Raw genomic sequence first — 26,444 nt, 5'->3', positions numbered from 1 at the left:
GGCATACCTTAGGTCGAAGACACTGCCAGTGTATATTTATTAACTCTCAGAGGTGTCGTGGGACTGCAGTAGAGGTGGAAGAATTCTAAGAGGACCCAACTTCCCATGGGAAGACATATTGTATAACCAAGGCATTCTTCTGATAATGAAACCATCGGGGCGTGGAACTTTTCCCATTTTAGAACTTTAAAATCCTTAGGTTTACTTATACATACTAATCATTTGCCCCCTTCGGTTCTCATTACTGGGCCTTTTCCAGGAGAAATGTAAACTTTTCGTGGAAAACTACAGCCAGCCCACTAGTAAGCCACGGCCCACACAGTAGATGTAAATCCACACAGTAGATGTAAATTTACAATGATACCCTGTCTACTGTGGATCAGATTGGAGACCTGAAGAGTCTTAACTCCATGCCATACCAGTTATAGCATGATAAGAATCTGAAGGAATTTTAATTTTAATTTTTAATCTAATTAAAAATGAAAAATTATTCTCAAAGAGTTACCAAAGTGACAGCTATGCATCCTCACCACCACATCATTGAGTCATCCATTTAGTGTGTCATTTGTTCAAATATATTATTTCAAGCATCAACTATGGGCAAGGCACAGAGCTTAACACTGGAGTTACAAAACAAATCCATATAAATAGGAGTAAGTTTCTATAATTTATAAAAATTACTTAATAGATTTTTACCAAATGAGAAGGGCAGATTTTGGATGGTCTATTAGGCTATGTGTTATGAATGAAATTTAATTCCTCAAAGACACACATATTTATCCGCAGAGCAGCGAGAACCGACGTACTAGAGACTCAAGACCACTAGCTGGAAGAAATGTGATCTACATAAGACATGGAGGACAGAGGAGAACCCAGTGAATTGAAACACACACCTAAGCTGCAAGTCAAAGGGGCAGGCACTCTGATTTGAGAGCAGCAGGTGCTGATTCATTTAACAGCAGTCAGTGAGTTCCTGGGCGGTAGTGAGGAGGTCAGGTGAAGAAAGAACAGTCCCGTGAAGAAACGTTGCCTCTCTCCTAGAGCCCAGAATCTTGTGTGGGAGGTGGTCCAGGAAAAGATGGTAAAAGATGGCGATGAGTACACTGCTAATGAAATGTGCAGGGAGGCATGGAAAGCTGTGGAAAGTGATGGCTAGCTGGGTCTGTAAAGAGGATTGGGTTAGTCAGGTGAAAGTGAAAGGTGGGAGTAGGACGAAGAAGGCAAAGGGGGAAGACAGCCCAGGTTGTAGAACAGCCCAAGCAAAGGCAAGGGGGTGAACACGGCACGGATGGGAGGATTTACATGTCACTTGAGGGCCTGGAATCTAAAATCTGAATCAGAGTGGTAAGAGACGAGGCTGTGGAGGTGGGAAGGCATATGTTCGCTGAACTGGCACACTTGGAGATTCCTAAGTTAAACATAAATTAATAATCAACTGTAGACAATGTTATGAGACATAAAAACATGTGTACACATACATCAACTACCATAACAGACAATAAGGTATTACATAAGGAAGATCTTATTACTTGGTTTTAAAATGATGGTCTGTGTATCCAAGCAAGATATCTGTATACAGCAACCTTTCAGGTATATTTTAAGTAGCCCTAGATTTAGTCACTTATTAAATATATGTCAAATAGAATTTATGGGTGGTCTCCTGAGTCAAATGTTTTTAACTGATTGACTAAGGTTTTTTTTTGTGTTTTTTTGACACAGTTCTTGCGTGTAAGATGTGCTTGCTTCCCCTTCACCTTCAGCCATGATTGTAAGTTCCCTGAGGTCTCCTAGCCATGCTTCCTGCTAAGTCCGTGGAACTACGAGTCAGTTAAACCTCTTTTCTTTATAAATTACCCAGTCTCAGGTAATTTATAGCAGTGTGAGAACAGACTAATAAACCAGGTGGTTTTATTTTATTTTATTAATTTTTATTGGGCTATATAATCTATGTAATCTCATAGTGCCACATACACACTGGGTGGTCCAGTATCTATTGGATAAGTGAATAAACATGTACTTTTGTGTGTGTGTGTGTGTGTAGGGACAGGGTCTCACTATGTTTCCCAGGCTGGTCTGGAACTTCTGGGCTCTCATGATCCTCCAGCCTCTGCCTCCCAAAGTGCTGGGATTATAGGTGTGAGCCACCCCATCTAGCCTAAAATACGATTTGAATACAGGCTATTTTTACTCTTGTTTAGTCAAATTAGAAACAAGTGAATAGTTTAATAACAATGAAACCTGAATTTAAGTAGCATATATAAGTACTGATATTTTATATATATATATATATATATATATATATATATATATATGTGTGTGTGTGTGTGTGTGTATATATATATATACATACATATACATATATATATAAAATATGATATAGATAACTGAGTTCATTATGGGAGAACCTGTTATATTTGGTAAAAAGAAAAGATGGACTTCAACAAGGGAGAGTCTTCAAAATGGCTGGGAAACAGGAAAGTCTGATAAAGTGAATAGAGCCTAGTAAGTAATTATGAAATAAGCCTCACAATTTGATGGTTATCAAGAATTAGGAAATAACACATCATTAACTTTTATACCCTACTGAACATTATTTTACCTTCTTTTCTGATTCAAAAGCCATTCAAATTCTATAGTTTAGCAGTCCAAATATCACTTATTATTGTAAATAAGTGGTATTATATACTATAAAAAGCAGAGTTTGCCCAGATTTTATCCAATAACAAACTAAAAATGACTTTTATATGTAAAAAAAGTCCATCTCTCATAAAAGTAGAGTGTGGATTACTCAACACTAAATCCTAATTTAGTAAGCTAAATTATTCAAGCTAATGTCAACTCTATACCTAATCCTTTATAGCTTGTGCTGTTCTTGAATAGAAACAATTTTGACTAATTGTGCATCAAGTAACAATTCTTTTATTAGAAATAACTAGTAATGACTGGCAGTTAAGTTTGAGAGACGATACATCAATACAAAATTATACAGTCACAAAGACCAAGATGCAATAACTAAACATTGGAGCATATGTGAAGAACATTATTAGGAGAAATTCTAGTTATTGATTTACTTTAAATTCTCCACAATCATTGCATCTGAAAACCAGAATGAATCCTGACAGTGGTCAGATAGTGATCACTTAGAGAGCAGTGATATGGAGTGCCTGATGATTTCACCATCAGGCTTAAAATTTAAATTCCAAAGTATTTTTTTCCCATATTGTTGACATACGCAAACAACTGCAAGTAATAACTGGTTTGGGGAAACTATTTTGTAATATATTCATATTTTTAATATTATAAAATATTTTATAATATTTAAGTCTAGGCTAATATTTTATAATATATAAGCGAATATAATAAAATATTAGCCTAGACTTAAAAAGAACTTAGCATACCAAATTCATAAGCCATCAAGGAAGTTTTAAAAAATGTAATTAGCTAGGCCCATTTTTAGTGTCCTACAGTGATGCAATTGAAGGCACTGAGCATCTGTCTCTGGAAACAGCACATTAACGCGGTGTGTGTGTGTGTGTGTGTGTGTGCGCGCACATGTGCATGAAAATGCCTGCATTAGCCTATGTTTGTGAAGGATTATTTAAATATTTTTTCATTGAGACACCATTTGATCTATTTTAGGATTGCTTAATCTAACTAACCTTACCTATGAAGCTATATACCGTTCCTGTTATCTACCATTTGGGAATAACTGCAGATGCGTGACCTGGCTTAGGCAAAGGTGTACTATCATAGCATAATACACATTTCTACTATATTATCATTTCTCAAGGTGTAGCTGAGGACCATTTACAACAGAATAATCACCTTGGATGCTTATTAAAATACAGATTCCTGGGCCCCACACCCACCCAACTGAATCTGGGTTTGGGGGGTAAGGATGGGTATCTATATTTGTAGCAGGGATCCAAGTAATTCCTAAGCACCTGAAAGCGTGAGGACTCTTGCACTGGGTGAAACTCTCTGAGGCAGGGACTTTCACATACCCATCCCTGAGCTAGCAACATGGCACATGGCTGGTCTATGGAATGTATCAACATATGTCAATCTAGAAATTTCCAGGTTACAAAGAATTCAGACAACTTCCAGTTCAGACTGGAGGGACTGTGGTTGAGGTGTTTCTCCTCCAAAGACAGGAAGCAGCAGGAGTGTAGTGTGCTATGGCAGGGACCTCAGCTTGCTCACCCTCAACCTCCAGCCTCCAGCTCTGCGCCAAGGAAGCCCAGTCCATATTTGCAAAATGAAGCAAGGCAGTATGTGCAGGCATCGGGCAAAGGCAGAACAGCTACCCAAGCTCCACTGGCTGAGTTCCCTACTCACTGCCACTACTGCTGTGGAGAACTGCTGTAACAGTGAGGACGTGCCATGTGGAACACTGTCAGTCAGGGGTAAAGTGGAGGTGAGCTGGCTCTACAGGGTTAACTGCCACGCTGGATGAGAATAAACAGTAATCCCTGAATAGGTTCTGTTGATATCTCTATCTCCTGGGATGGTCTATGGATGTAAACACTTTATGTTTCTTACTGGCAACTGTTCCTGAATAGAAACGACTTTGACTAATAGAAGCCAGAGACTGGCCCAGTTAAGTTCATATAATGTTTATTACATTCAGCGGCAATTCTGCAATAGTGAAACCTGTTGTTCTGTAAAACAACAGTTTGTGTGCTAGATATAGTCGGTTCTCACCATCCGAGGTAGTTATGGTCTATAAAGTCACTGTGAATTAGTGAATACTTGCCTGATTCCGAGGGAAAACGCAAAGTTCAGTTCCTGTGAGCCTCTGGTGATAACATTTTCATTAACCAATCAATACCTACACTTGCTTTATGTGTTTTGTTTAAAAACACCTAACTAAATATATATTGTTGATTCATTAACATTAGCTATATAGCCAACAGCACCAGAACTCACGCCTGAACAAAGCTTATGCAACTCACATGTGGCATGTGGCCGTGTTCTTACGCTTAGGAACCATAGACAGCACTTAAGTGCTGCACTGGAGTCATTTTAAACAGCAAACCACCAACAAAATCCACACAAATGTGAACAACATGGCACTAAGTACACCACCGAAAGGAGGGCTGTTCATGGCGTTACAGGAAAGAGGTCCCGATCCAGACCCCAAGAGAGGGTACTTGGATATCATGTAAGAAAGAATTCAGGGCAAGCCCACAGTGTAAAGTAAAAGCAAGTTTACTAAGAAAGTGAAGTGGTCAAAGTGCAGCTACTCCACAGACAGAGTAGGGTGTTCCTGAAAGTAAGAGGAAGAACGCGTCCACCCTAGGTACAATGCTCACATATATGGGGAGATGTGCTCTGCTCCAAGGATTTGTGATAAAGAATTTTCTTAATTACTATCTTTTGCAAAAATCAGTATTATTATCTTTAAAACAAAATTAGGAATGCCTTTCTTCTCCCGATATTGGGATATCTGGACATTCCCAAGTCTGGGTTTGTCTTGTAAACATTATTAATTTGTTTCCTTAACTGTAAACATCTAGAGACTAGGAATGTCTGACTTTTTGGGAAAGACACACAGCAAGTCCCAGCTCATTTGCCCAGCCCTCACTCAAGATGGAGTCACTGTGGTTCAAATGCCTCTGATAAGGAGATGAGGGCTGTGACAAGAAGCAGAGTGTTGCCTGGTTCAGCCTCAGCTGGAAGCACTGTTGAGTGGTAGTCTTCTGATGCTCTGTACATATCCCTGAATGACCACAAAAGCACCATGGTACTGATTTGGGGGCTACAAAGAAATTTCAGCAGATAGGTGCATAATGAGGATCACCTGTACTTTCCACTTTCCCCACCAGAACTCCTCTGGGCCCTGTTTTCCCTGGCTCTGCTCTGGGAAGCAGACACATCAGGACTCCTGCATGGTGACTTCCTGTCCAGCTGCTGCCACCACCATTCAGTTCAGCCAAGGACAGGCCCCAGCAGGAGGCTGGGGGGCAGAAGCAGAGTGAGGTGGGCAGTTGCTCCTTCCCTCCCTGCGTTTAGTCCTTTACTAAGTCTCACAGCTCCCGCCCTTCCTCTATGGAATGTCTTCCTTTCTCCCGCTTTATCCCTAAGGTTAAGGGGTGACACTCAGCTGCTGCTAACTGCAGGGGTACTGCAACATTCCTTGTTGACTTCCCTAAACCCTCTCTGAACTTTTAAAAACAGTCCCTTTCTTAGACTTTCCTCAGTCTCCCAGCTATGCTACCTGCATCCTTCAGGATCCTGGTACTACATTCATTAACACGGAAGGGATCTCAAAACTACATGGGCCATGGGGAATTTTGACACCACAGGAAACTCTGAATTCTTCAGTCTACACAGGCTCAGTCTTGTGAAACAATTGTAAATAGGAATTGGAAGTTTTGCTTTATTAATCAAAAGCAGCTGGAAAGAGTCTGCTCTTTGGATCAGAGTCAGGGAAGGTGGAATTGGTGCCAGTAAAAACTCATCTGAGGCCTGTTGCTAAGAGAATTGAGTATTTTTAGGTAGTGTGCCTTAAAAATCACTTTAGGAGAACATTGCAGGCATTTAATTATATCTAATAATGCATATTAAAAGGGCAATGATTTTTACTAAACTGTGTTAGACACTTATTTCCCATCAGATTTTCCCAAACTTCCTTCCTCTCTGGCAGAGATTTTCATCTTTTTTCTTGCAACATCCTGGCAGCCAGCACAAAAACGTGTGTGGTAATTTCTGCTTTCCCGTCTTTTAGAACACCTTAGTCTTTCCGCTTCCCGTTAGTTTCCATCCGGATGTGCAGGGCTTGCTCAGAACTTTACAACCCTGCTGTGTCCCATCCTAATCACCACGGGTTGTCATGTACTATGGACCTTGTTAAAGATTTACTAAGTTTATGCTTCAAGGACAAGGTGACAAGTCCATCTTCTGAAAACAGCTGACAAAAAGGTCCTTGTAACAGGCTTAGTTATTAGAGGGGGCACCATTCACAATTTCCCCAAGGCTGTCTGCACTTGATTTCACAGGTGAATTCATTAGGCTCTAACATAACTATCTCAGCCTATTAATCAGATGAGCAAATGCAAGCTTCATTTTATCAGCTCTGCAGGACAGGTTACTAAAAACTGCCTACTTTTCGGTCTTTAATTGTTCCTGGCATCTCTGCTTTCCTTATCTAATTCCAAACAAAATGGTACACTCCAGAGGTCTGACGTGGCAGAGGCGTAAGGACAGTTTCTACAAGGAGACAATGCAGCCATCCCTCTCCTCAGAGAAAAACTCAGTCGAAATTTGCCTGAAGTGAGGAGCTCAAAGCCAAGAACATGTGGGCCTTGATCCTTCAGTAACAGGTTTCATATTTGAGACTAAAAAGTAAAAAAAAAAAAAAAAAAAAAAAAAAAAAGACCAAACACCCAGGCCTTTCAAGGTGGAGAAACTGTAGAACTGTTAATACCATGTAATAACCCATCTATTTCTTTTTTTGTAGGATACTTATAAAACTTTATTGGGGTTAAAATTCTCTTAATATTTAAACATGAAGTACACTCAATATGTTATACTTTTAATTCATGCTTAGTTTTTAATTTTGAGGGCCATTTGAGACTAGTTACAACAGTGGTTCTTAAACTTTTTGAGCGCAAGACCCCTTCATAGATTTTAAAAATTATTCAGGACCCCAAAATTTATATGAATGTTCTCTGAATATTTACAATACTAGCTATGAAAACTGAGAAAGATTTGATCATATTTACTTATTAATTTAGTGAAAACAATAAACCTATTACATATTTTTAAAATAGCATTTTTCAATAAAAAATATTTTTCAAAAAAAAAGAAAAACAGAGTCAAGAGTAGTACTATTTTACATGTGATAACACTCTACTGTCTCACTCTGTAGGAGAAGCCTGAACGTGCATCCCTTCTGCACCCAGCCTGTTGGACAGGTTGTCTGGTGCATACAAAGAAAACCCAGCCCCAGAGACATTCAGTAGCAAGAGTGCCAGTCTCAAAGACTCGCTGCAAGGTTCCAGGACCACACTTTGAACACCACTGACTTATGACCTAGCTTATGTCATGAGAATGTGTGTTCAAGGTCCTACCTCCCTGGCATGAGAACGGTTAAAAGCCCCAGTCTCAACCGTATGCCACAGTGCTGTGGTCCTGGAAGCCAGGATAAAGCAGGTGCAGCAGAGGCAGAAGAGACTGATTCCTTTCTCTACTTGCTCTTCCACTGCATGGGAGAAACTGGGCAACTGCATGTTCCTTGAAACATGGGCAGGATTAAAAAGCTTTCCCTCAGCTGTTTCATTCTGCCCTGGGCTGAGGGAAGGCAGGTACACAGAAAGAACCCTTCAGGCAGACAGGCATGGAAAAGGAAACAGTGAATGCCAGCAGAAAACTGGCATTTATTCAAATACCTAGTTTTATTTCAAAACTCTCCAGTTACAGATAAGTGGCTGCAAGGCTATCCTGTTTTAGCAAGAAATTAGAATTTGCAGAAATTGCTAAGGTGATCTAATGTCAAACTTGCTGGTCTTTGTGTGTGGGGGGGAGACAGGGTGGCCCTGTTTCCTAAGGTCCCATAGGACCCGGGCCTCAGCAGAGGCAGCGACCAAGGCCCTAGACAGGGGCTGCTGTGACCAGGACCCCAGTCTGGCCTCTCATGCCTTTGAGTGTGACCCTGGGCAGATGACTGGTGCTGGAGACATTAACTTAAAAGTCAGATCAGAACCAAGAAAACTCATGAGTCAGAAAAATCAACTGCCATAAAAAATGAGAAACTTTATAACCAATATATTGAAACTTTTACTGGAAGTGCTCAACTGCTGAGCCTCACTTCACTACAATCTAGCCCCTCACAACCTTTTTCCAAAGAAAAGGAGGTACTCCTAGAAAGGGAGGACGGCAGAAGCTCTTGCTGCTCTGTATCAGTTGCCTGAAAAATCATCTCAGTGAGAGCACTGAGCTACAGGGAGGAAAAAGTCCTGGTCAGCTGCACTGGCACTGCAAACAACAGGCTCCCAGATACCCCAGAACCTGAAAGCCCATGTGAGTTTAAGCACACACCTCGTTGAAATGAACATCCTGCATTCCCACGTCTTCCATCATGGAGGCCTCCTCCTCGATGTTGGGGGTAATGACCCTAAAGGCAGTGCATCCTTGTCTAAACATGCCTGGGAAGAGAGAGAGCAGGGAGAGCCGCAGTTAGGAACCTGAACATGGGTGAACCCTGAGGGTTCTTCCCACCCTGTGCGTGTCTGTGTTGAATGAAATAACAGATTTTGAAATCTCTTAGGCACCAGGCCAGCATTCACGGGGGCACCTGGGGCTACTATGCGCTTTTCTTCATTCACTCCCCCATAGTGAATCCTCACCTCCTTCACTTTCTTTTCCTTATCCCTTTTTAATTTCTTAATCTACCTTTATTAAAATGTATGCAATCTCCAAATAAACTGAGAAATAGGTATTAAATCAAATTAACAGTGAAATAACAAGTGAAAATTTGACTTGGTAGGATGACTCATGCTGAGATACTAAGAAAAATGAAGTCAAAGCCAATATAAGAGAAATGTATGACTCAAAAATAACTCTGTTTTCTTCAAGCTGTCATCTCACCCACGCTGGCTAGGGGAGAACACATCTCTCAGATGAGAGCTTCCCCACGCAACCCAGGTGTAGCTCTGTGGCCATCGTGGTGAGCAGAGAGGCTGCCTTAGCTGGTTTCCACTCCAGAGGCCCCGCGGTGGAGTGGCTGGCTGCATGAACAGCACATGGACACCTGGTTACTCCAATTCTCCAAGGGGAATGGTGTTAGCTTAGAGGTAGGATCAATATCTGGGATAAGGATAGATTCCTTAAGCAATGACAGCCCATTTGGGAACCTTTCCTCACCTTAGAGTCACTGGAAAACAACTCTAAGTCAGTTGGACCATGTCAGCTATGCGAAATGATCAAGTGAAGAAGGGCATGATATGTTCCACTACTCTATTTTGAGATAACTGTTCACAATAAAATAAAACAGAAGTAAAAACTTGAATTGAGACTTCTGCATTTAGGGAGAAAGAGGAACACAGGGTATTTTGAAATCAAGCCTTGAAAACATAGATCCTAAAGTCAGAGAGAGATTTTTCTGCTGCACATGACCCCAGGTTTCTAACCCATCCAAGGATTATCTAGTATCTCTGCCACTATCCCAGTTTAGCTTTGTTTTTATTTTGTGATATAGAAACACGAGTCCCCCATGAAAAGCATTAATCTAGGAGCTTGAGGACACATTAATACACAAAATACAAAATTAAAAAACCAACCACCCATGTTTTAGGCTACATAGTACATTTAACCACATAACACGGCGCCAAAAGAATAAAATGGTGGCCAAAGTGCTTTCCTCTCGCGCCCACAGGAATGGACCACCAGCCAACCAGAGAGCCAAAGAGTAGGAGGGAAGGAGAGTGAAGTCTGTCCATGCAAAGTTGAAAGGGCAAATCTCCCACCACAGGAGGGCAGATGACCAGGGCAGGGGGTCCCCGGGGACTGGGCTGACCCTCAGGCTCACCTCCCCGGCTCCTCCTCAGGCAGGCGCTATGGCTGTGGGGGAGAAGGGGCGGCTCCCACTGGACTGCTTCTAAACACGAGGAAATGCATCACCTGATAAAAGGTCTCAACAGGAAATAGTACTAGTATTAAATGAACATGGAGCCCTTTTACAATTTTTCTCTTTTGGGCTCGGCTGTTTGATTCTGAAAAGCCAGCTGCACCAGAAATATACAGCTTGTGGCCTCGGCATCTATACCTCTTCCTCATTAGCCCACATCTGGTGCTGCTGTTCTCCCACGTAACGTACGAAGACTACTGGCTTTTCTAAGAACCTCAGTATTCTAAAAATCAATGTCACTGTTTGGGGCTGTGCTGATTTTGAAATGGAAATAAGCACCTGCTGTTTAACCAAAGGGAACCTATGAAAGAATTCACAGCCTGCTCATCTGGGAACAAATGCAGAGCACACAAATGAAGCATCACTCTTTGCCCCCTCTCCTTCCGCTGGGAGACAAGGTTTCCACCAGCAAGGCCGCCTTCTCAGACAATAAAGCCAGCTGGGCTTCAGTGCAGAAATGCGGTCTCATAATCTCCTGTTACAACTTTCTGATTGCTTAATCGTCCCAGTGGGAACCATCTTAAGGGAAAATAATACCTATTTAGCTCTAGATTTGGCCAGATGCAAAGCTCATTAACTAGTTTTTGCAGAGTGAAGCTATCAGAGGAGGTTACATGACAACATGCCATCTACATTTCCATCTAATCCTCGCATTTCTGCTGTGCCCACCAAATCAAGCAAACCCCACGCCAGGGGATAAAACAATGAATCCACTTCACAAACACAAATCCCCACCTTCCAACCTTCCTATATGGCTCTCACTCGTCTTCCGTTTGGTATGGTTTTCTACTAATTAATTTCACAAAACATAGGAATAATTCCTTACCTTTCCGTGTGAGATACTCTGCTACCAGGGCTGTTACGTGGACATAGCACATTGCTGCCTATAATAAAAGACACATGCTTCAGAATCATCATTCCTAACAGCATGTCATAACGCTCCCAAACAGACAGAAGTCTAATGAATGTATGTACTTCTACATTAGATCTCAAGGCATCAGCTAGTATTTCTTACAGCTGATATCTTACCTTTTGAAAAGAGTGAAATCACTTACATAAGCTGAAAATTTGACGTTAACTTGGAGCTGAGATAAATGGCAGTAAATTTGCTAAGGCTTATTTCTATAAAGAATTATTACATTTGTCATGTAAAAGATAAAAACAGCATTTTTTTTTTTACTACACCTAGTATTTCTGCATCACTTCTCTCAAAGTGAAAGGAGGACACTTTGAAGAAAACCTGCGCTCCTCCCTAGATTCTGAGAGAATGGCTCAAATTTCAGGTGCTAATATATATTTTGCTTGACTTAAGAATTAAGAGCAAACTATAATTTTTTTCCAAACATAAAAAATTCTAAATAGGCCGGGCACGGTGGCTCACGCCTGTAATCCCAGCACTTTGGGAGGCTGAGGTGGGTGGATCACGAGGTCAAGAGATCGAGACCATCCTGGTCAACATGGTGAAACCCCGTCTCTACTAAAAATACAAAAATTAGCTGGGCATGGTGGCACGTGCCTGTAATCCCAGCTACTCAGGAGGCTGAGGCAGGAGAATTGCCTGAACCCAGGAGGCGGAGGTTGCGGTGAGCCGAGATCGCGCCATTGCACTCCAGCCTGGGTAACAAGAGTGAAACTCCGTCTCAAAAAAAAAAAAAAAAAAAAATCTAAATAAACATTATAATTTAATCTTAAATAGGTAACATTATATTTACCTTAAATTGAAATAAAAAATAAAAAATTCTTTTCATCAAATTCCATGGTTTTATAAAAAATCAAAGACAGCTGTTGGAAGTGAACCCACTGCAAGGTTCTAATGCATGTGGTTCTGAGCCTGTCAGCGGGGTGGGCGCCACCATGTGGTGCCCTCGTCTAGACCCTCACTCCTAGCTAGCCAATGCACCAGCAGAGGCTGCTTCACATGCACGTGTGTAAACCAGTGTTAGCAGTGTGGCATGCACTCTGATGTGTGCAGAGAGAAGTCTGGTGGAGTGTGGAGTTATGCACTGTCCAGTCCTCAGTGGCAGAGTTCACGCCTCCCACAGGTGTCCCTCTTGCAGTGCACAGCAGAGTCACATGCAAAGAACAGGCAGGAAAGTACATCACGGGTTACCGAGGACATACACAAAACACGGCAAGGGCAGTAAGAAATCTTATACATTAGCTGTTTTTATCCCTTATTCACTGGGTATACTGGGTTGGGTAGTGGTCCCTGAAAGTTCATGTCCTCCCTAAGACCTCAGAATGTGAGGTTATTTGGAAATAGGCCCTGTGTAGGTGTAGTTAGTTAAGATGAGGTCATACTGGTGTGCGGTGGGCCCTAAATCAACATTACTGGTGTCACAGAAGGAGAAGAGACACAGGGACACAGACACATGGGGGAGGATGCCATGTGACCACAGAGGCAGCGACTGGAGGGATATGGCAACAGGCCAAGGAACATCAAGGACTGCTGGCAACACGAAGAGCTCAGGGACAGACATGGAACATGTTCTCCCCAAGGGCATTCAGAGATGTGGCCCTGCTTCCACTGTGAGCCCGGACTTCCTGCCTCCAGAACTGTGAGAGGATACATTTCTGTGAGAAGCCACTCGGCCTGGGTACTTTGTTAGGGCAGCCACGTAAAACTAATTCACAGAGGAGCAGCTGAAGCTCAGTGAGTTCTTCCTTTTCTTTTTATTTTTTTTAGAGACCTGTGTCACACATGTCATTAAAAAATCTTAAATTATTAGAATGTTAGAAAAATTGGGCTGGGCGCAGTGGCTCAAGCCTGTAATCCCAGCACTTTGGGAGGCCAAGGCGGGTGGATCACGAGGTCAAGAGATTGAGACCATCCTGGTCAACATGGTGAAACCCCGTCTACTAAAAATACAAAAAATTAGGTGGGCATGGTGGCACATGCCTGTAATCCCAGCTACTCAGGAGGCTGAGGCAGGAGAATTGCCTGAACCCAGGAGGCGGAGGTTGCGGTGAGCCGAGATCGCGCCATTGCACTCCAGCCTGGGTAACAAGAGCTAAAAACTCCATCTCAAAAAAAAAAAAAAAAAAAAAAAAAAGAAAAATTACTTCTGTTAGTTACTCCTTTTTATTATGGCCAATGTGTGGTTTACATTAAATTTATGGTCAAACAAAACTGTAAAGTTATATGTACTTTTTAGCATATTGAACTCCTTGAAAAATAAATATGTAAAAATAGTAAAAATTTTCAGACTCAGAATATAAAATTTACTAATTCTAACAGTTATAAAAGTTTAAAAGCCAATATTTGCTTCCTATAGTAATAGTGTTGATCATACCTAAACATCTGAGGCTCAGACACTGAATGAGTTATCCTGGGAGCACAGACTGCCTTGCAGCCAATTGTTTTCCTTAATTCCCCATTTTAGAGATGATGTCATTGAGCAATAGATGGGTTAAAAAAACTGGCTCAATGTCACATAGCTAATATTCAATGTCCAATATTACTCGTACTGAAGCCCACACACCCGACTCCCAGCCATGCAGTTTACATATTGAAACACAGCAGCTCTGCATAGAGGGGATGCTCGAATACCTACTGCATCCACAAAAGGAAATGGACCACCTCACGGAGGAGAAAGCAATGCCTGTCATTACCTTAATAACAGGAGGAATTCATTTTATCATAAAACAGCTGAATTTCAGAACTACAGAGAAGTACTGATGTATATTTTAATTAGTAGGAAGCTGTATGAGTATGTTTAAGAGTTTAAACAATGCTCTTGGGTAACAAAAATAACCCTTTACAATTGGTTTTAAATTATTAAAATGCTCAGCTCACTATGAAGTCACCCTGAGCCTCATACTGTTTTAAGTTTTGCATAGTTTTAATTGTTTTTTATTAGTGGGTTTTTTTCTCAACACTGGCATCTTTTAGTGGATGGCGCCTCACTGACGTTTTCAGAAACCCGATCAAGCGCTCGCAGGGTTACCTCCGAGAGATCGCCGTTTTTGACGTGGATCCTGGCCATGCTGTCGAGCCACGTCTTCCTGAGCTCTGGCGTGCTAGCGTAGGATTTGGCCAGGCTGTACTGGAGGTCCACCAGCATCTCCGGGTCATTCTCGTGCTCCTTCATCTGGGCAGTGGCCATTAGCACTGTGCGTATCCTTTTGGTCAAGTCCTTCACATCAGAGGAGAAGCTGGTGTGCTAAAACAAGGGTGGAAGAAGAAAGGGCACAGGGTTTCCTCTGTTTTCTGCCTATCCACATGCACCTCAGGTGCTGAGGAAGAGTCTTGGGGTGGAACTAACACAGGTCAGGCCACCCACCTTGATGAGCCGGTCACTGTTGGCACAGTTGTTGATGATGGACAGGGACTGCTGGAATCTGGTTCCCCCAATGCCAACAACATCTGCTATCAGCTGGCTGACAGATATGATGACCTTAGGGACACACAAACGTGAGTGAATCAATTTACCTTCAAATGACTGCCCAGGCTGGGCTTCTGCAAGTTAGGATATTACTGAGGACAGGGTAAAATGGTAGGGGAGGGGAGGTGCTTGGAGCAGGGATTGCTCCAGTGTAGGAAACAATGTCTGAGGCATTTTCTTCCCCTTTAAGAGTAATTCCAGCCAGGCACAGTGGCTCACGCCTGTAATCCCAGCATTTTGGGAGGCTGAGGTGGGTGGATCACAAGGTCAGGCATTCAAGATCAGCCTGGCCAAGATAGTGAAACCCCGTCTCTACTAAAAGTGCAAAAAATTAGCTGGGCACGGTGGCGGGCACCTGTAATTCCAGCCACTCTGGAGGTAGACGCAGGAGAACTGCTTGAACCTGGGAGGTGGAGGCTGCAGTGAGCTGAGATTGTGCCACTGCACCCTAGTCCTGGCAAGTGTGAGACTCAGTCTCAAAGAAAAAAAAAAAAAGAATAATTCCAGAAAGTGATTTTGCTATCCCTAAAAAATATCATTTGCAAAGCAAAATGCTCATCAGGAGAACAAAGGGAGAAGGACAATGAGATAAGCACACCCACTTGGATAGTTACTTACCTATTATCTTCTCTAACCAAGAGGGAGATATGATTTACTTCTCAGTTTTCAGTCTGAAGTTATATGTATTAAATATGCAATGGGTAGACTACCCTTTGCACTACTTTATCAGAACATGGATATATTAACTGTGCAATGGGGGGCTCTGTCTTTCTCTGGCTCTATGAATAGCACTGCCTTAATCCAGTTGCTCCAGTTAAAGATGGAGGCCATCTGTATTTTTCCTTTTCCTTCACCACACCCAGGTACAACTGGTCACCAGATGTTGTCAACTCAATCTCCTCTTCCTTTTTACCTCACCATTCCTGGTCTAGGATACCATCCTCTCTGACCTAGCTTTGACAATGGTCTTCCTAGCTGAGGTCTAGACTACCCTTGACCCATAATCAACACTGTCCAGTGTTTCACTGTGGCCTGGAACATGCTCACTGCTCTTCGATCACCAGCCACTATGCATCCTTCTCATCCTCCAGGTGCCCCTCCTGATGCACTCAAGTTCCTCTATAATAGGAGTGGCCACACTTGCACTCTGAGAGTTCCAGGGCTTGTCTGTGACCTCCATTAGACTACACTCCATGAGGGTGGGGAGAGGGTTATTTTGTCACGGTTGTATCCATGAGTCCTATGTGGAATATATATTTATATTTTATATATGCATTTAGCCCTTAACTATATATATATGAGTTAAATGCAGAGATGGAAAAGGGACACCTACCATGTATTTGTAGAAAAACAGATTTTACAAAAATACACAAGTTGTGTCATTATCTTGGCTGGCTCTTAGAGCAGAGAATTTAGGATGCTTTAACTCTGAAGAGATAGCAGATGTGTCAGTAGATGGAAGAGAGAAAAGAACCACTTTGGTTGGGCTTTTTGTTTCTTACCTAAAATGTTTACTATTAGCATCCTCACATAGGTTCTAATACTTCTTGATTCAACAGAATTTTAATCAGTACAATATTGACTCAATATTTAAATGTCAATTTTCCAACAGAAATGCATCTGGGGCCCAGGTCTTATAGTAATGGACCATGAAATAAACCAAGCCAGAAAATGTGGCTTCCAGTTTTCCAGATCTTGCAGTATCTTTATGTCAAGGTAAATTGGTCAATGTGATACTCAAGAGTTTTCCTGATACAGCAGGGTTCCACAGAGTAAATCTGTACTGGAAAGCTAAACCACACGCACTTGCAAATGTGTCCGGACAAAGGACTTCTTTCCAGTGTAATCGAAGTTGTTCCTCATCAGGAAGTAGAGCAGCTGGGAGGCCTCGGTCCTGATGGAGCTCAGCTTGGAGTTACAGCACTTGAGAATCTCGTAACACAGAGCCGCACACATGTCTGCTCTCCCTTCATAGAATGTTGAGGGAAACTAGACAGGATGAGAGGAAACTGATAAAGCACAGAAGGATCGGTGCTCGGTAATGTACCCTTCAATTCCGGGGGGAGGAGCCAAAACATCTAACATACCCATGAAACAACTTACCTTATAAATTAGGGATCTTAAGGCAGTGAAGACATTTTTTAAAGCTGTTTCAGACTGATGTTTTTGAAGAAAACACAGGTAGACATCAAAAACTTTTTTCATGAGAGGATTATGTCCATGGTCAGCCAGGAGCTGGTTCTTAAAAACACACATTGATGGCTTTGTTAGTAGAACACACCAGACACCTTTAAGTAGGTTTCACACAATTTCAAGCTCAAGGATTAAATATTCAAGTATTAAGACAACCTATACTTTAAATAAACTCTGCCTTGAAACCTCTAGGAAAGTACAGAATTCTTTTGTAGAACAAACAAATCTATCAATACATTTATATTTTGGGGATAAGCCTCCCAGCAAACTGTAATCCAGTTGAAAGGAGGGCTTGCTTAGGACTGACAGGGCTTCTATTTATTAATATTTACTCATTTTTACTGTCTACCAGCAACTGATACAGAGGTGTCATTTGTGACATCTTAATTCCAACAGAGAAGTGCCATCACAGGTATGCATTAATTACAGATGGGAAAAAATACTCAAGTAAGGTATATGAAACAGGGCCTCAAAAATGAGGTTACCTCCCCAGGCTCCTAAGGCACTATGCTAAGCTATGAATAATCAGAGAGTTTGGTAAAGTGGAAAATGTATAGGCTTCAGTCAGGTACCATTTATCTTGGGCATGAATTTGCACAGGTAAACTGAGTCTCGGCATCCTCATCTGTAAAATGATGACCCTAAAACTGACCTTGAACACCAGCTGTGAAGACATGAGGTCAAGTGTAGAAACAATCTTAAACATACTTTGATCTAACTCAATAGGTGGTAGCCAGTAGGGTTTTAACATTTTGTAGATTTTACTTATCAAAAAAGAATAAGAAGATTATAATTTGCTTCTAGTCATTCAAGATTTCCTCATGTCAGTAGAAAATTCACACAAGTTAAACACTTTGGAAGCCTGGTTGGCTGAAATTCCCATCAACTGCAGAATATACACAGTAGCTAGAGGTGTGACCCAGCAAGCAGCCAGTAACAGCTTTGCGTCTAAATGTGTATGATACTGAAGAGTACCACCTTTCAATATGGACAAGCTGTCTGAACAAAGCTCTGTTGGGCGGAAGGATACGTGTATGCATTCTGCACAAGCAGGCAGATGCGACATCAATTTAAAAAATGTCAAGAGGCTAGTATCTCAAACCAATCTTACAATTTGGCCAAATGAACAGGGGTAATTTATGTCCAAATAATTTTGCTACGTAGCAAATTATGGTTGCAGTCATAGTTTCAGAGCAAGATTTACCTTGCCTTGTTGTTGAAGGGATATTTCTCCTCAAGGAGTTTTTGTGTTTTTAGGTCCAGTGAATTGTGGCTACATCACAGCTGGCAGAACACCTGGAATTCCCAGTGATCTTTCTATTATGAAATACTAAGGTACCATACTGAATTCTACCATGTGAAAGGGAAGCAATTTAATGAACAGAAAATGGGACTAATTAAATGAATATGATCTGATTCTCAACCATGAGCAGCTATTCACACACAAGGAAACAGATTTCCAGTGTTTCTGGAAATCCTTACAAGTTTTATCTATGAACACCATTTTCTTAGGAGCCATAGTTTGAAAAGCCTTGCTTTTCTCCAGCATTTATATTCCTAATTATGACTGGATTAAGATTTATGTCAATCTGGAGGTTAGACTTCATTTTCTTAGCACTCTTTGCCAGGGCTATCCAGGAGATATGGTTTCTACAAAAATTGCCAAGCTTCCCAGTTCTGCTCTCTGAACTGGCCTGTGTTTCTGATGTTTTTCTACTTTAAATTTCTCCACCTTTCTCTCTCTATGGTCAGGTTTTAGTCCTCTTTAGCTCTGATCTCAAAACTTGTTTGGAAGAATGGAGTTAAAATTCATTTACATTATATATCTCATAACCTGTTGTAAACCTCAAATGTATACAATATAACTTATTTTTAAAAATATGTAAATAACCCCCATTTAAATGGGTAAAGGACATTTTGTCCTAGACACACCCTAGTTTCCTAACTACTTGCCTTTATTTTCCAATCATTTTTTTCCCCTCTGTCTCTGTGTCCCCCTGCTACGTTCTCATCAATTAGAAGGTCACATACATTACGTACAAACACATCTTTGAACATTCAGAAAGGCCCACAGGGGGGCAAAAAAGCAAAACAAAAATCACCCTTAACTGTTCCACTCAGAAATAACCAGAGTTAACAATACAGGGTATCTTATTTCTATCTTTTTATCCCTATGGACTCTTGCTGAAGATAGGAAATTTTCACTTAGGAAATTAAATGACACATTAGAATAATATAAAGGCAGGGCTTATTTCTAGCAATCCAGTGGAGACTGCTTATCCAGAAATTCTCTGTCTTGGATTCAAGTTTGACAGTTGTTAACATGGTCTCTTATGGCGCTTGATCCAGAAGACGGGCCTTTCAGGAAATGAATGCTCAGTATTAGTAATGTTAAAAGATCCAGGAACACAGAGGAAAATAAACCTCTGTCCAAAACAAACGGGTGTCCAAATGAGGTATCTGGAACAAAGTTAATTTAAGACAGCAAACTCTTCTCAGTCAGACAGCATTTATTTTTATATACACATTGATTTACAAATAACTTTAACAAGTCAGTTTGGAGAAGAGCCATTTCTGTTTCAGATGTTTGCCAATCACTAAGATGACCTAAGCCTCATGTGTCGGCAGACCGGCTTCACAGTTGTGCAAAGCAGATCACAAGCTGCCTTGCAAGCCTCCGACCGCCCATGTGCTCCTCCTGTCTTGGTTCCTATTGCTGCTGATTATGTGTTACTTCTCACTGTGCAGTTCAAATGAAGAAGAGGCACTAAATGGAACTGCTAAAAATACATTTCCAGATTAAATCTGTGTACACATTAAAAATACTGTAAAGTACTTGAAGGCCAGTATTGGTTTGGGATTGTGTTAATAACAGACATCAGAAAAACCATATTTTCCTGCATGTGACAACCTGTTTACAAAACAAACCCTTTTATGTACTGAGATAACATGTGTGAACCTAGGCAGATTTGTAAACATCTGTCACCTGGTAAGTGTTTGGTAATTTTCTTCTTCTGCCTGTGTAAGAGATCATTCAAACACCTTGGATCTTTACTCAACTCACCTCATCTTTCTCTCTCATACACACTCACACACTTATTACTTAGTGGAGAACAAGACCTTTGGACAGGCCAGTTGTGTAGTGATCTTGGGCAAATTTCCTCGCCTCTCCCAGCCACGATTTCCTCATCTGTAAAATGTGGGATAATTGGATCTACCAGGCAGAGCTGTTCTGAAGATTAATGCCTGAAGCACAGAAGGCACTCAATACACAGCAGGAAGCTAATATAATAATAACCAGAATTCCGGGATTAAATCTTTCAAACATTTTCTCTTATTAAGAAATTGATTTCTGGATTGTCTTTGGCAATTTATTAGATATGGTCAATTAAGAGAGTCAGTAACCACAGAGCTATACCTGCTGAAGATGACTTTCTTGAATTATGTCAGCTCACTCACTGTTATAACCCTTCTGATGTGTTCCAACTGATGCCTCAGCTGAGTAAATATTTGCAGAGAAAGATTCCAGTGGCTGTGGTGCCAATGGGCCTCTCATATCTGTGAGTCTAAGCCAGGGAAGCCTGTCTTACCACATGGCCCAACATCCAGTAATGCCAGAGTGCACCATACATTTGCCTACCTCCCAGTGGGAGGTGTTGAGCTGTAAACAGGAAACATTTTTTGTATGCAGGCATATAACCCTGGAAAGAGATCTCCTCAACTCTAAAAGCTCAACCTTCCCTGGGTGTCTCAGGAATGAGGCCCTTTGCCATAGGACCAGAGAGCACACACAGGGGAAAGTGCTGACTGTTAACCTGGAGTTCACATTTGAGCTCCTACTGCTTTCCATTCCCAGATTGGAGGCCAGATATTTAGAGATCCAGGAATAGTGACAAATACTCTTTACTATTAAGCAAGCAACCTGAAGGGGACAGAGTTAGAACTGCAGGCTGTTCTCAAGGGTGTCACTCAGACTGCACTAGTGCCCTGTGTGCCCGTAGCTCACCCCATGATGCTGCTCTGCAGCTCCAGAATTTCCTGCTTATTTACTGGGTAGGGGACAGGCAGAGAGGGGAAGAAGGTGTTGCCACTGCTGTTCTGAACTTAATCGTTCACGTTTGAGACTGACACAGGTGTGCATAGCCAGACATTCACTTTTAAAACCTTCCCTCCCTATTTACTAAGAATTTTTAACTAAAAATACCCAGGAGAAAACAGAGGTTCTGAAACCTCTTTCCTGTTTCTAGTAGAGGCAGTGTGATGTTCAGGTCTCACGGCCAGAGTTTCTGATTCAGTGGGTCTAGGTGGTGGCCCGAGGATTTCCATTTCTCACATGCTCCTGGGCTGCAGCTGCTGCTGGCCTGGAGACCACACTCTGAGAGCCTCCGTAATAGAGGCTCCGGGTGCCAAGGCATTCTTACCCCTGAGCTCATTCTGTGCAAACTCATTTCCAATCTCTCCACTGGGCTCCTAGGAATGGGTTTCATAAGGACAATAGTGGGGTGGTGGCTAAGGAGAGTAAGGTATATAATAATAAAGTGACAGGATGTCAGGAAAACTATCATTACTTTTCCTAAATGGAATATGCTTTCTGAGTAGTGGAAACAAGTAAAGCAGAGAATGACTTTGGTTCTATTTCCCGAATACCCTTGCAAATAAAAAAATTGCTGCAATATTTATGGCATATAAACACTCATTCAATTTCTCCTTTCTATGATAGAAATGGAAGCAATCATTTAGCGAGAATGACAAGTATTAGGTTCCTAAAAACAGGAGAGTAGCTTAAGAGTCCATCTCCACTTATTTGGATATTTGCTAAAACTTAAAAATAAGACCAAAAAAAAAAAAAAAAACCTTTCATTTTCTATCTCCAAAATGTTTTTATCATTTAATTTGGTAACAGATAAAAAACTGAAAAGATGAACATGTTTGTATTTATTGCTCCTTTCTATATAAAAATCTAGTTTAAATGTGAAAACATCTGGATATATTTAAAGATATTCAAGGCAGAAATGCTGGAGTAGATGCCTATATCCATCATCCTCAAGGTTCGAGCCAAGAGTTAACCGCCTTCAGAGACGGTGTTTCCACCATGCCCAAGCCCACAGCACACACTGACCAGTTACATTTTACTTCAGGGCATTCAAGCCATTCACTTGAATGATTTCATTATAGGAATTTAAAGATTAATGGTTTCCTTACAGGGACAAAAACAATTGCTGATGTAAAAATGCAACACAGGAGGTGTGTGCTGGTTGAGCTTACCCAGCAGAATGAATGTGAAAGGCAGAACTTGGGCTACCAACAGCTGATTGATACAAACCTTAAACGCCAATGTAAATAGAGAGAGTGTGTCCAGAGCTGTCAGGCAAACCTCAGTAGCAATGTTGGCTTCAAGTAATGACTGGTGCAGAACGTCTGCGTCCGAGTGGCCATAGCCTGCATGAATTACAGCACAAGATTACTGCCCAGTGAAGGCAAGGCTGGAGGGACGGGGTCACACAGTCAACTTTTGATTATTTACCAGGGTGTCCACTTTGGGACCTTGTCTCCCTGTTTGCCTTTTTTTTTTTTTTTTTTTTTTTTGGTGGGGGAAGGAAGGGAGACAGTAGTAACAATGTTTCCATTCAATTATAACTCTTTTTCCCATTCTGAAAGGGCAATAACCACAGCAAACATTGATTATGCACTTTCTGTGTGCCAGCCAGGATTCTATGAACTTTACACATATTCTCTCATTTACTCCCTCAACAGCCCTGTGAAGTATGAACATTGTTGAACTGTTGGTGCAGAGAAGGAAACGAAGGCACAGAAAGGCTAAACAACTTGTCTAAAGTCACATAGGTAGTAAACAGTGGAGACAGGACTCGGACAAAGACAGGTGTCAACCGATTCTGCTGTCTGGCAGGAGTGCTGGTGGAGGCTAAGATTTCCAAAGCTTCCCAAGTAGATGGAGGCCGCAGCACAACACAGGTTAGGAAAATGAGCCTGAGATCAGGCTGTTGCTCACCGAGTCCTGCTCTGCCACTCACCTGTTGTGTGGCCTTGGTAAGTGATTTGGCCTCTTTATAACCTCAGTTTCCTCATCTGTAGAATGGGGATAATACAGTATCTACCTCAAAGGATTGTGGTAAGGGATTAAATTTTTTAATATTTGTGAAGCTCTTAGAACAGTGTCTGGCACACAGTGAGTGCTATGAAGGTGTTAAGTCAATAACATCAGGAGCTATGTTATCAGCAAGGCTCACGAATGATAATCAAGAGTTGACTGCGCAGGGCATAGTACTCTACTCGCTTTAAGAAAAAGCATAAAAGCCAACATGTCTGAAAGAAATGTTCAGAAAAAGAAAAGGACTTGAAGAATCTGTCATTTAAATTTAGCTTAATCACACATAATTTAAATGGAAATGGAAATCTTCTATAAGTGGCAAAATCAATTTAGTACTGATAATAAATGCAATTTGACATACAATTTGAGATATTAAATTATGAAATGGTGTGCATTAGCAGAAATACATAAAGGGATGCAAAGATGTTACAGTACTGATCTAGATTACAATGAAAGATGGCAATATAATAAAACACCATGTAATGTCTTTCTCCAAGGAGCAAAAATAAAGCAATGCTTATTACTTAAGTAATCTTCCTAGTACTCCAGAGAGGAGGACATTTTGTACATAGATGAGGAAAATGAAGTACAGAAAACCTAGGAAATTTTCTCGAGACCAGTAATGGGAAAAAACCAGAATCTACACTCCAAATTCCTTATCCAGGTCACTGTATCACAGTACATATTAATGGGAGAAAAATCAAGTAACTAAGCATGACATCATTCTGACTTAAATGTCAGAATTATAGTGTTTTTTAAAAGGCTACAAAAGAGCTTTTTAAAGCTACAGAAGTGATTTTTAAAATATGATAGAAATGCTGTTGTGTGCTTTTATCCAGTGCTGCTCTGCTTTCACAAAGGTGAGGCTGAGATCTGTTTGTGGAGCACATCACTCCCACTCTGCGGCACAGCCAGCATCTCTCTAGATTTAGTGAGGATCTGGCACCAGGCTAGCTCCATTTCGTTTTTGCTTTTTGGGTACAAAATCCCCCAGAGAAAAGAAAGGTGGATATGTTGAGGTACTAATATTACTTGTACTGCCATAATGGTAAGCCAAGGCATGACTTTATTCAGAGAGGTTTGTTTGGTAAGATACAGAGACAATGAAAGGAAAACAAACAGGTCGATGATGACTGTTAAAGTGATCACATACTGTGGTAAGAGGGCACACACAAAAAATATAACACCTGTTATCAGACCAACCAAAATGACCACACAGGTCCAAGGGATCCTTTCCTGGCAGCTGCCATTTGCCTTGAATGAGTTTTTGTCTAGATTCAATTTTAACAAGGAACTGGCTTTGATTATTTTAATTTCTTTCTCTGCACAGAACTGTCCTTCTCTCTGTCTAGATCACCTACAGGTGAAGTGCATCTAGGCGATCATTACCAATGAGATGGCCTGAAGAATGCCCATAGAATTTAACTACTCCCGGCTGAAAGCCTGAAGCAATTAAAAATTAGAATTTGGCCAGATGCTGTTTTAAAACATATCACCAATGAACTATGCTAATTGAGTTATTATATAATTATTTATACACATATGGAAACGTGGTACTAGGAAATGTTACACACCATCTATCTACTCTTCCTTAGAGTCAGATTCATACAGAAATTGTTATGCTTGCCTGAGTCATACGGGCATCTAACAGAAATGGTCCTTTTAGCCACATTTTGTTATGCTTTGCTTTTCCTTCAACTGTTTCATCTAAGAAATCAGCAGGATTCCTGAGCTAGTGCTATTTTTTTAAATCCCTAAAAATAATTGGCAGCCTAGAGAGGCTGTCCCAGTCACAGAGACTGGAGACCATATGTCTCAAGGCCTGGAACAGAGCTGTGCAGGAGGAAGACTTTAATCAAGTCATCATGGTACAGACCAACGCAGGACAATGCAGCTGAGCTAGTAAATCCAACAAGAGGCAGAGGTAGTTCTTAAATGACAGGTTGGCAATGTTTTGAAAGCTGATTAAGCAGCTTTTGACCAGGGCAAGTAAGGCCTGTGGTGTGAACCACATAGATTTCCACTAGGGGGTCGTGGTGCCTGGGGGTCTGCACTGATTCTCTCCACCTGGCTCTTTGGGGACAGAGCCACAGGACTTCTGCAGGGATGTGCCATCTCTGGCACACATGCCCTGGGCTGCTTTACAGTCCTTCGGATTCACTGCTCAAATTGATACAATTTTCATTCTATTGTCATTCTGACAACACTTATTCTAAAGTCCCCAAATCTTTTAAATACTCAGGGGCCACGGATTAAATTTGTCTACACTGAATTAACCTGATCCTGTTTTACAAACTCACGTTACCTGCATAGTTCAACTGAATAATGGTGTCACACTGGTGAACTTCCTCCCCACCACCACCATGACATCAGAGGTAACGTGGTGGGTAGGATGGAAGCCTGAGGCCACACACCTTTTCTGAATGCCAGAGGCATTTGGGATAGAAGAATAGGTCAGAGACATATTCCTACAGGGGGCACTTCCATGTTGATAGCTGCCTTCACTCTTAATGCAACCAAAATTCTTGTTTTTATTTTGACTTTTACCCTCTCTAGCCCATAATGTGCATCCAGAAACATAATAAGTTTTAAGAGAAAATATAAATACCAAATGACAAGGAATTTTCTTGCTGAAAGAATTATCCAAATGTAGAAGACCTAGTCTAGATATATACTAACTCATGGCATATGGCTTTACTGAGTGCAAACACTTTTGCAAAATAATCAAACTGATCAACATCTACACAATCTATTATTCATTTCCATCCCATTTTTGTTCTTAAAAAGTTTTCCTCACAGACTGGCAAAGAGTAGAGAATAGAATAGTAACATCCCAAGACAAAATTTATGTCATTTGATATCTGCTCTTTGATCCACAGACGAAGAAAACAAATATGCTCAGAATGCCTTGTGGAGACACGGGCACTAATCTGAGAGTTTGTGCTTCAGGAGGCAGGGGTCATACCATCAGCTCTCTGTTCCCTGTGGCCTTTTTAAACCTAATGTTGAGCTGCATCTGAGAATGGGACCTCATATGAAATAAAGGGCCCAAGCGAAAATACTTGGTTTAAAAATAAAACACATCTTAAAGCCCTCTGCAAGGAGATTACAAATGACTGACTTTAAA

The 26,444-nt window shown here is 41.2% G+C and overlaps 1 protein-coding gene across 31 annotated transcripts in view; it reads right to left on the bottom strand.

Moving 5' to 3' along the window:
- The window catches only part of DOCK9 (dedicator of cytokinesis 9), a 294,205-nt gene that overhangs the window by 23,663 nt on the left and 244,098 nt on the right, over nt 1-26,444 (bottom strand). For 17 of the 31 annotated variants that reach the window (XM_074387504.1, XM_074387508.1, XM_074387490.1 and 14 more), the window contains 8 exons: nt 22,532-22,647; nt 17,119-17,256; nt 16,822-17,004; nt 14,914-15,027; nt 14,578-14,793; nt 11,457-11,514; nt 10,532-10,600; nt 9,043-9,149 (listed from right to left, as the gene is read on the bottom strand). In XM_074387504.1, the coding sequence (XP_074243605.1) occupies nt 9,043-9,149; nt 10,532-10,600; nt 11,457-11,514; nt 14,578-14,793; nt 14,914-15,027; nt 16,822-17,004; nt 17,119-17,256; nt 22,532-22,647 (1,001 nt within the window). The remainder of the gene's footprint in view (nt 1-9,042; nt 9,150-10,531; nt 10,601-11,456; nt 11,515-14,577; nt 14,794-14,913; nt 15,028-16,821; nt 17,005-17,118; nt 17,257-22,531; nt 22,648-26,444) is intronic. The other 14 variants (XM_074387512.1, XM_074387515.1, XM_074387517.1 and 11 more) reach the window with 1 other exon arrangement.

The sequence above is a fragment of the Saimiri boliviensis genome, chromosome 16 (assembly GCF_048565385.1).
Source record: "Saimiri boliviensis isolate mSaiBol1 chromosome 16, mSaiBol1.pri, whole genome shotgun sequence".
In the NCBI taxonomy this organism is placed as follows: domain Eukaryota; kingdom Metazoa; phylum Chordata; class Mammalia; order Primates; family Cebidae; genus Saimiri; species Saimiri boliviensis.
This window is presented reverse-complemented; position numbering and strand designations above follow the sequence as displayed.